Below are 11,350 nucleotides of genomic sequence, written 5' to 3' on the forward strand. Positions count from 1 at the left end.
CTCCTGGGAGCTGTTGGGATATATGCCTCGCAGTTTTTATCATGGCAGCTATTGCCACCATAGAGAAATGCTTACATCATTTTATGAAAGTGTGTAAGATTTTAAAAGCAACCCTGGAGAGAGGCTCTGTGTTCTTTCCGTCCAGTTCATTGTGACACGTGCTCGCAGGACAGCTTACTGACTGGGCTAAGGCAGAGCACAGCTTCTGAGCAATGCTGGGGCAAGTCCATGGCTGGTTTAAATCAGTGATGTGCTGGCTGAGTCAACAGAGCTCTTACAGCTAACAATCCTTACTTGGAGCCGTGAAACTAGACCGTCAGTGGCATTAAAATGATGTGAAATCAGAATTTGGCCTATGTTCCCCTAATAATGCCATTTGTGGTCTTGAATTTACACACACAAAATAGTGGAGGAGGGAAATAAAAGAGAAGGAGGGAATGAGATGGGAGATAAGGGGAATTAATTTCATTTGGATACAGGTAGATGGGAAGCTACCTGCTTTTTAATTAAAGCTCCTCTTTTGTCCCTACTGTTTTCCTCATGTATTCCATGTTTGTAGAATTTCAATTCTGTTCCTTGATTTTAGCGGAAGGATAGCATTTGCCAATAAAATGTTTGATATATTGGTGATTGATATAATGTGCAACTAGAAACCATCCCCATATCATTTGGCAGGAGTATAGATTTTAGCGTTTCGGAGTAAATCCAAAGAATATAGTCTGTTTTTTCAGAGTGATAATACTGCTTGTTGGGAGGGAGGTGGTTTGGTGCTATTATTTAATTTTACCTTGAACAATGTCTTCAACCAGTCAGCATCTAAATTAATTGTTTGTATCAGGACTGCAGCTTGATGAGAAAAAGAGTTTGTAAAGCATTGCAGAGAAGACCAAAATTGTCAGTAGTTGGTGGAAAATAAGCATAAGCATGAATATTTTCTTAGAAATTCTCTTCTGCTGTGCTGAGTCTCTCCTGCTTATAAAATGTGCTGACAGTCTTTTTAGTTTGAGTCTCACCATGATGCAAAACCAAGTATATGCTTCCAAGTGAACTTAAAACATTGGTTTACTCTGCCAAAGGCCATGACATAAATGATTCCAAAAAGAGGTAGAATCTTCCCATTAATGTATGTAGTTAGGAAGGTATTTGAATATACCTGGATTGCTTCAAGAGTATACAGTAAAATAACTCAGTGAATTTTTTTTGCATGCATGAAAATCTCTAATGAGTTGTGTAAAATCTCTAGGTGGTTTGCTGAAATAACCAAAGTTATTTCAAAGGTCTGATGGATGACAAAACTGCTGCACAAGTAAATTTTAGGCGGATGTTTTCAGATATTTCTAGTGAGTTGAGATGTGTGGAGTTTTACTTGCAAAAGTAGAGAGATTTTAAAAAGTTTGATGTTCCTTAAAATCAGGACAATCTAATTAAATATATAAAAGCTGAGACATCTGAGTATGTCACTTCTGAACGTCCCAGTGGTAGAGCCACAGCAGCTGGAGCCTGGGAGTGTCTAGTTCTTGGCATCTTGTGGTACATTGCTGGGAACAGCGCCAATGGGAATTTCCTTCCTGATATTCCTTAGAGTGTGTCCACAGCCTTTCACTTGGGAAAGGCAGAGGGGAAAAAATGCACATGACCAGGAGAAAGGAAAAAAAAAAAGTAGCACAAAACATGAGGAGATGGACTCTCAGAGGTGTCACTGTTTCATTTACTGGAGTTAATGCTAAAATAGGCAATTGGGTTTTACTGAGTGGATTGGAAAATATCGCCCTTTTTTTTTTCTATTTCAAAAGTAGATAATGACTTACTGAAATACCTGACCCTAGTTGCTTCAGTGGAAAAAAAAAAAAAGCCTCAGATAAAGAAGACTTCAGGCCTATTTAGATTTTAATGGTTGTGTTTTTAGAGGATTCAAGGCCAGGTTGGATGAGGCTTTGGGCAACCTGGTGTAGTGGAGGGTTTCCCTGCCCATGGCAGGGGGGTTGGAACTAGATGATCTTTAAGGTCCCTTCCAACCCTAACCATTCTATGATTCTATGATAGTGCAATACTGGAGCACTTTTGTGAAAGCTGGTCAGAAAGGCATCAAATCATATTTAATGGAAGAGCTTGTATTTTCCACAGATTTGGTTTTGCTGCCCATGTTATTTCTTTACTCTCCCATCATAGCTCAAAAATTTGCATTCATGCTAATATGTATGGTTTTTACCATGCTCTTCTCTAAGCATAACATATCTGAAGACTTTGAAAACCACAGCACTGGTAACAGATGCTCTTACTGGCAGCTTCTTCTTGTTTGCTTTTGTCCTGGCTCTGGAATAAATGGAGTTGGTCCCATATATTTAATTCTGTCTCTCATCAAAATGTGTGACTGCATTTTATGATTTTTAAATTAAAACTACTTTATTTTGGGATCTAGCAGTAGCCAAGCAATCTGGTTAGTTCATATCCTTTTTTAACAAAGGGATTTTTTTTTTTTTTTCTAAATTGTATTAAGGTTGCTGGCAGCCAATGCTAGGAGTGTTTTTGGAAACCTCTCTATTTCCATTTTTCCTGTTGTTGGAGCTTCTAAGACAAAGCTAGAATGCTTGACAGTGCCAGTCAAGGTAGGAGTTCCAAGACGTTTTTTGAGTTGAGTAACAAATAAGTTCCTTGGGCTGCCACTGTGCCTCTCTGTTGAAGAAATTAACTTTAAGAATACAGAACATGATGAACTCTTTTCTAAATGTTTTTAGGAAACAAATGTCTTGGGGTTTAAAGGACCTCGTAAAATGAGTGTGATCATACCAGGAATGAATATGGACCACGAAAGAGTTTCCATTAGGCCACGAAATGTAAGTCATACCATCAGTCAACAATAAAAATTATTTGAATTCTTTTTCAGTTAGAGTTGGGTTTTTTTTTTTTGCATTTCTGAAGGTTTAGAGGTTAAAAAAAAACAGTATTTGAACAATTGCAGAACAATGGGATGTGTGACTAGTTTTGTGACTCACAAAAGCACTACAAATAATAATGTATTTTGATAACAAAATGTACAACTAACCTTTTCCAAGCTGTGGAAAGGACTCGAATGCACATTCACATTAAGATACTCAGAGTTCTCTATTTAATCCTAGATTTGTTTTGAGGGTTGAGGGTGGCAGTTTAGTCTTTGGGCTAGGATTTATGAATGTGTTTTTTGTGTTAATTTATTTTTTGACTTTTGAGAGTGTTAAACTGAAGTGTTTATCTGTGCCGTGTGCAGGAACACGAGACACTTCTTGCAAGATGGCAGAACAAAAATACAGAGAGCGTCATTGAGCTGCATAACAAAACACCAGTCTGGAACGATGACACCCAGTCCTATGTTTTAAATTTCCATGGCCGAGTCACGCAGGCCTCAGTGAAAAACTTCCAAATTATTCATGATAATGATCGTAAGTACAGCTCTCTGTAACTTGTAGAAACAGTGCTGCATACAGAGCCTGACGGTGACTCTGCCCTTACTGTTGTTACCTGAGCGAGTTTAATTTAGTTACGTGGGTCCAGCTTAATGCCGCTCTGCCTGGTGGCCACGACTTTGATAGAGGTTGGGTGTTTAAATGTTCACACTTGAGACAGGTCACTCTGCTATGTGCTTATCTTGTTTTCTCCCTTGGCTGCCTGTCTTGTGAGCTGAGCAACAGTTCAGAGTCGTTTCTGCTCTCAGAGCTGCGGTACTTCCAGACGGCAGGACCGTGGGGCAGCACCACTCTGCTCAAGCACTTGTCGCACAATCCTTCCTTGGTGGTTTTGTTCACTCTGGACCCAGCTGGAGACAGTGGCAGTTAGACCTGTCCCACTGTGTATCCTCTCTGCCATTACTGCTCTTTGTGGCATTAGCCCTACAGACCACCCTGAGAACACTGGGTCTGCCTTCCTCACCGTCACTAGGACCTTGCCCATGTGCTGCTTTCTGCCAGCAACGTACAGCCCCCTCTTCTCTCAGGCTTAGGTACAGTTGTTGGAGCAGGGATAAAGACAAGTGCTCAAGTGGAGTGATCCTGCCTCGCTTTACGCTCACTTTAGACAGGTGTAGTCACTAGGTGCTGGAGCACACTGGGCTACACCAGTGCCATCCTTAGACTGCAAGGGAATGTGGGAAACTGGTGAAAGTGGCTGTGCCAGTCTCTGAGAGCAACACTGACTTTGAAACATTGGTGTATGCATTTGCTGCATTTTATAAGGTAAAACAATTACACTTGTTTCTGCAATGAAACATTTCAAACTGTGAATGAGGCTGAGATTTCCTTTTGCTGACAAAGAGTACAAAAGGGAAAAAAGTTGAGGAAGAATTTCTGAGTATGATAAACCAGAAATCCATGAGTAGGTCTAGATCACAATCATGCTTTTTCTCATTATCCTTGCTTGTCCACTTGACTGAAGTTAAGTAGGAATAGAATTAACTGGTTCTTGGTACATGCAAAACTTGATGCTAGGTCTACGTAAGAGGATTGAGCATTCTATACAGAAGCAATTTGCTCTCTGTGCTTGCAAAAAACACTTTTTATCTGTGTATTTTTTTTTGAAGACAGTAACAAATCTTCTAATCCTTTATCACACAACTGTTTCTCACTCAGCCTATCCTTGCTTCTCCCTCTGATATCAGCACACCCACTTGCATGAATACGTGTTGCAAAGTTTGATGAGTGAACGTGCTTTGTTTGTATTTTGTTGAGCTGGGCCAGAGGATGATGTTGGATGCTTACTTGCTTATTAATGGCTGCAAACAAAAATAACACTTTGTCACTTTTTATGACCTTTCTTGCAGCTGACTATATAGTGATGCAGTTTGGCCGCGTGGCTGAGGATGTGTTCACCATGGACTACAACTACCCAATGTGCGCACTACAAGCCTTTGCTATTGCCCTTTCAAGTTTTGACAGCAAGCTGGCTTGTGAGTAAAGGGGCATGGGTGAGCGTCCTCTCAAAGGAAGCAGTTTGCCATGTGATTTTCAATTCCTGCTGATGTCGCTTATGGTCCATACTAAACAGGTCAGGGAAAATACAGTTGTGGAGGACCACTCTATTGCTGAAGAGAAAGTAAAAGGAATCTTCTAAAAATTCAGGACATTCAGGAAATAAAATTTTCCTTTTTTTTCCTGTCATATTTTTCTGGAAGTGGCATCAAGTTTCTGTAAATAGAAGTTCTATGTCATGTCCTTGATTATGTTATGGAGATGTGCCATGATGTACAGTACCGTGGCTCTAGTAGCACCATTATAACGGTGTCTTTTTTAAATCCAGAAAGGGCGTGCACGCTCGAAAAATTTCTTTTTACATTTAAGAATTATTACGAGGCTGCAATCATACCTCAAGGTTGCATTCCTACATCAACTAATCAGAGCTTCACATCATCCAACGTAAAAGAAAGATCACAAAAAAGATGCACTTTTTTGAATGTGGAAGGATTTCGTGTAGCATAAAGCCAAGTCTGAGGGTTGAAAACCTATACTGGACTGAACTTGATGCATTGCTGTTCTATATGTAGAAGGGCATGATGAATTTTAATTGCAGTAGGAGGAAATGAAGACGTAGAAAGCACAAAATAATGTTGCACAAGTCACTTGAATTCTAAGCTGTCATTATGTTTTAACATCTACATGCTTTTTAATTTGTTTCAAACGAAAATGTATTTGGAGTGCGGAAAAGGAAAAGGAAAATGTCTAGATGCCAAGAAAGCGTAACTTATGTTGAGTTTGGCATGTCGCGTGTTGGGAATTTATATCCTTGTAATGCTGTGGTAATTCAAACACATATTTTGTATGAAGTGATATAAACAGTTGGATAAAGGCTCTCTGCAGAGGATCTTATTATTTTGAACAGGCTGTGTAAAGCTGAGGAAGGTAAATGGAAATATTTTATTAAATCTGTCTGGCCTTTTGCGATTTTACAATTTGTTGATTGCATTTTTTGAACTTTCAGCAGCGACCACTTTTCATATTTATTTCCCATTGTAGGAACGCTTGAAATCGATTGAAACTGTGTATGTTGTTCTCTAATGTAAACGTGCCAGCTACTGAGCTAAATCCTTCTAAGCAAATCTAGTGTATGCTGCATACCAATGAGACACTGGCAGGACACAGAATAGCGTAGAATAGTGTGGATTTTTTTGTTTCTTTTTTTTTTCCGATTTATCTAGAATACATAAACAAATCCATTTCAAAACAGAAGCAAAGAACAAGCCATTCTTTTCTCTTCTCAACATCTCAAAAGCCAAGAGCTGCAACTGAAAGCACACTGTAAAACACCTTTAAAAATAACGAGTCTTTCTGCCATTCTTCTGTACAATGTTATCCTAAATGGCACACAAAGTAATAGAATTGATGTGGAGTTCATCGGAAGGGTCCTGAAATGTGAGTGAAGAAGTGGCTGCATTTTATACTGTGTGTATTCAGGTCCTCCTTTTTATAGACTCTTGCATTGCACAACCAAAGATTGTGTAATGAGAAAACGGGATCAAATCTGCTTGTCTCACAGCTATCAGCCCCTTTTTTACTATAGGGGACAGGCTATAGGGAGAAGTTGTGCCATTGGGACTGTGTAATTTCAACTAATAAAAGAAGCACGCTCTCTTCTTCACATTTGCCTTCAGGTCTCCTTCCCAGTGTAGAGACAAAGAAGTTTCAGATAAGAGATGGAAATAAATAATTGCCAGCATTTTTTCTAATCTTTTTAAAAATCTATGGAAAACAGTCTGCTGGCTTTGAACGGTGTCTTGTTGATGGACTCAGCCTGTCAAACGTCATCTTTAAATAACAGGGGGTTCTGTCATTTTTTTCAAATCTTTTTGCAAGAAGCCTTTCCACACAATGGTGTGAAATGGAAAGGCCCTTTTTGTTTGAGAGAAATGAGCAGTCAGCTCCCTCACTGAATGAGCAAAATGGTGAGTCATGAGCTGCAGCACGATACTCAGGCTTTGCACATGGATGCTTTGTTTTCCCCTGTAGTTGGTGGTTTCCCACCACTTCACATCCCCATCTATGATCTCACTTTGGATTTTAACAGAGAGGGCCCTTAAGCCTTTGGTTACCTTATGTCAGTCTTTTAAAAACTAGCTCCAATGAATTTTTTGTTTAGGCTAGTGCAAAACCAGACAGGAATTCCCACTGCTGGTATTTAGGTGTGATGTGGATTTCAAGAACTCTGCAGCATGGGAGTGGTCGAATCTGCATGGCTTTATTTCTGTGGCTCACCAGCCATACGTTTTCTTTAAAGCCTGAGAAAGTGGCACCTGACACAGTTTTCTGCCTCTTTCTGTGCACAACAGTGCGTCAAAGGAGCTGTCTTACGGTGCAGATACACAATCTGTTGGCTCTAGTAGTGGAGCTGGTTTAGGAAGGGTTATTTTTAACGCGGATCATAACAATGGTCTGACTTGCATCATGGCCCCACAGGGAACTGGCACAAAAAGGAAGCTCATGTGCAGTGAACTCCTGCACGAGGGTGAGAACGAGGGGCTGGGGAAAGGCCGAGAGTTCAGCTGCTCGGGACGGTTTTGCTGCCAGCACATTGTGTAACTCTCACTGCGTGTTCTTCCCAGCCAGGTATTTTTTTAACCTGTAAGCATGCCAGGAGGAAAGCGGTGACTCAAATTCCCATCGTCTTAACAGAACTGTACAGGGACATCAGCCAACAAGCTGCTGAGGAATAAAGTCCCCACCATAAGTTGAGGTCACTAGAGGGGGATGTTAACCTGGGACTAAGAGGAATAGGAGCGCTCATTAAATCTGGTTCAGTTACAATAGGATTTGTGCTTAGTGGCCTTTGCCAAAACCCTAATTCCCCACTGGTTTGGAGCAAGGTTCTTTTGATTCACAGGACCGTCAACATCTGCTCAGGAAGCAACTGCTTTTAATGTAGCCTCTATATAATTTCTGATGGACGCTTTCCGGTGAAGGGCAATGCTACATATCAATGCAAGGTGGTATCATGAGTTTTCTACCACATCTCCAGATTTTGTTTTCCTAATTTGGTAAAGTCACAACAGGTTCTGTTGTAACCTACAGTCACTCCCGAGATTACACAGTCCTCACAAAATCCGAGTTTTCTCCACACCAGCAATAAAACCTTGGCACCAGTATATATTTTCAGAGATATATGCATACTAAAGCAACCAAGGAGTCGTTCGTGGGACACTCATATTGGGAGTAGCTTTTGCAGGGCCTGCATGTCAATGTGCAACAGGGTGCAACCTTGTTTACTTAGTCTGACAAAGAATAGAATGGCACCAAGCTGTGTATTTCCTTCACATAGTCCTAGTGAGTGTTTGGATACAGTAGATTTAATATTATTTGAAATCCCAATATTGATGATTTTTTTGCATCTGCTGTTGATTTTGGCAGAGAGTTGTAAACAAATTCGTTGCCTGAATTGCTTGCAGGCAAATACTGCATGCTTTAATGAGAGTTCTTCATCTAACTTGTCACTCTGTTTACATCAAACAGTTTCTTCCTGGCCCGTTATCTAATTTTCTTCATCTCTGATGCTCTATGCCTTCTCATTCTCTTCACAATCCCTTTATCTTTTCTTCAAGGATGTGCAACTCAAAAGTGTTTATTTTGACAATATTACTCGGTGATCTCTCCACAGATGAATAACGCCTTCGGTGCACATCCAGCGACGCTCCTATAATAGAAGCCTTATCAGACAGCTGAATTTGGCCCTTTGGCTTTTCAGTACAGTAAATTAACACATTAAAAGGTAGCAGATAAAAAAGCTTCCTTAAAATATAATCAGAATTTTTCTCAGTAAACATTCGGTAACCAGAGTTTCCAAACCATTGGTTGCAAATCAGTGAGCAGAACTGTCCCCAAGCCTGGAGGCAGACTGTTAGACAGTTTCCCTTTGTAGTGCTGCCTTATTTTTCCTTTTTCCAAAGGTTGAAAGTGATATTTTTGAACTGAAGTGTGTTGGTGCCCTAAAATAGAGTTTATTTTTTAGAAGCTAGACATCACTACTTTTGTAGGATAATATATGGCACATAAAATCATATTGTCGTAGGCCATCGTTACAAGTTCTGATGCTCAGAAGTCTGTGCGAATGGTTTTGTAATAATTACGGGGCAAATCTCTCACTATTCAAGTTGCCTTACAATAGTGCTGGAGTTCCCAGCTGGCTGTCCTCATGAGGTACTAAAACTGAAGAGATTTAGTGAAAAGGGGTCTGTAATAAAATCTGGTGGCTGCATGATCAAAAAAGATTATTGTGGAGTCGAGTGACACCTAGTTTTTTCAGGCATGGTGAACCAGTGCCATCAATTTGAACTTTCTGGGTTTTTTGCTCCCTTTTGATGAAAAAAAGGAGGGACTTTCAATAAGCAGAGACATCAGTGAGGTCTCTAGAAGAACTAAGCCTTAGACCTACTTTCTACCTATAAAAATCTTACTCCTACCTGAGTAGGAGGTAATCAATCAAAAAGAAGGAAATCAATCCAGTCCTTAGTACAGAAAATGACTCTCAGTTCTTGTATCTTAGCTTTTTACAAATTTTATTATTAATTTATTAGTGATTTCACATAAGGCTACAACAGGACTGGATGTCACACAGCAAACAAATTCTTGCCCTGAAGAAATGATGACTCTAAACCAGTATCAGAATATTTTGTCTTTGATTATTATTGTAGGATAGGATGGGGAGTTTGCCTGGTGGTTTTGGCAGAGACAGTTTCTCCTGATATGTAGCAGCCGTCAGAGGGAAGATTTTGGTTTTAATCCTGTGGCATTCTAACTAGTTCCCCCATACTGTCCCGTTGCTCTCCTAAAATATAATTTTAAAGATTGTTCCTGGGTTTAGACAAGCATGTGCTCACCAATAAAATATCTTTGCTTGGCAAATAAAGACAGCACGTGATAGAACAGCAGTCACCTTTATTAGAATTATGGGCTGATGACTCTCAGATTTCTCGAAAGGCCTCATTTTGATTACTAGAAGAAAGTCGTTTTATACATATAAATCTTGCACTAGAATGAATCTAACTGTAGATGCAGGTTTCTCTTGTATGTGCCACTTAATGAAAACAAGTTTCTGTTCTTCATGTATGAAATATAACTTCCAGGGTTCTGCTCTGTAAGTGTTTGAAATTATGTAGGTATTTTTCAATTCTTTCTGTTGCTCACCAAGGACCTAAGAAAAGGATTTGCACAACTATCTCGATGTTTTAGTATTTTGCTATGAACTATAGCTCAGTAGCTGATACTCACAAATGCCTGTATATTGGATGAAAATGCATTAAAACTTATTTTATATGTTGTATTTTGTTTAACTGCCTAGAAATTTTAGTTTCCTCTTTTTCAGTAAGGGTATGTTTTTCCATACCTTCACTGAGAAGACTTTTAATTAACTGACTCTCTTGAAACTGTTTAATGGAACCAGTACACTGGTTTGCTAAATTGCTTTAGGAAGAGGAGACAGTTCTGAAAAATTATGCTGATGTTTTTTGAGAAAAAAAAACCCTTCCTATTCACTTCATAATTGGATTACTTAATAACACTGAAAGCTTATCATAGTTTTATTTAAGTCTACAACAGCAGTTTGAAAATTACTCTGATGCAAGCTTGCTAGCACGTGAACTGGAATGGAGTCCTACTTGAGAGTTAGAACCTAGCAAGTAGCAGTGAATAGTCATGCGTCTGTTCTGTACTGCTGGAATGTAAAAAAAAGTCCTGAAGAGTCACAAATCACCCTCATCTTTTAGGCTGCCCAGCAGCTGTTAGAACACAGGCCTCGGGACTAGGTCACCTGGGTTTTAATCCCAACTGACTGTGACTGCGTGCAAATCTTGTAACCTCTTTGTGCCTCAGTTCCAACGAGTTGAATCAAAATAATAGTTTTCAGACCTGCCTACGTCCCCATTCCGCTGAGAGGCTTCTCAGGAGCGTTTTGAGGCTGGTGGATGGCAGGTGGTGTTGGCGTCCCAAGTACCCTATTTAATTCTCACTGAAGGAGCCGCAGGAAAATACGAACAGTTTTCTGCCACCTGTATAGAGACTGAATAGCGAACCAATCTCTTAGGATAAAATCTTGACACTGTTGAATTCTATGGAAATCTTGTCAATGATTTCAGTGAGGCTTGAATTTTTTACCTTGTGTCATTTTTGATCACTAAATGTGCAGAAAAAACGGTAAGGGCAAACGATCTGATACACTTTTCCTTCTCGCAGTGACGTGTTGTTGGTTGTGTTTTAGGTTGCACCATCAGTTGTTTTAAAACTATTATTCCTGAACACGTTGCAGTGGTTCAGTTAATGCAACTGCCTATTTAGGCTTTTACATGGCAAACTGAGACACTTGGCGATTGTGCTGCAAATTGCCTTTTTGTACTTTTGGGGTT

The 11,350-nt window shown here is 39.8% G+C and overlaps 1 protein-coding gene across 1 annotated transcript in view; it reads left to right on the top strand.

Annotated features, from left to right (window-relative positions):
• TUB (TUB bipartite transcription factor) overlaps positions 1-4,923 on the top strand; it is a 46,658-nt gene extending 41,735 nt beyond the window's left edge. The window contains exons 11-13 of the mRNA XM_086612870.1: positions 2,736-2,834; positions 3,245-3,416; positions 4,790-4,923. Of these exons, the coding sequence (XP_086468996.1) occupies positions 2,736-2,834; positions 3,245-3,416; positions 4,790-4,923 (405 nt within the window). The remainder of the gene's footprint in view (positions 1-2,735; positions 2,835-3,244; positions 3,417-4,789) is intronic.
• The last annotated feature ends 6,427 nt before the right edge of the window (positions 4,924-11,350 follow it).

Source organism: Tauraco erythrolophus, chromosome 6 (assembly GCF_009769465.1).
Source record: "Tauraco erythrolophus isolate bTauEry1 chromosome 6, bTauEry1.pri, whole genome shotgun sequence".
In the NCBI taxonomy this organism is placed as follows: Eukaryota; Metazoa; Chordata; class Aves; order Musophagiformes; family Musophagidae; genus Tauraco; species Tauraco erythrolophus.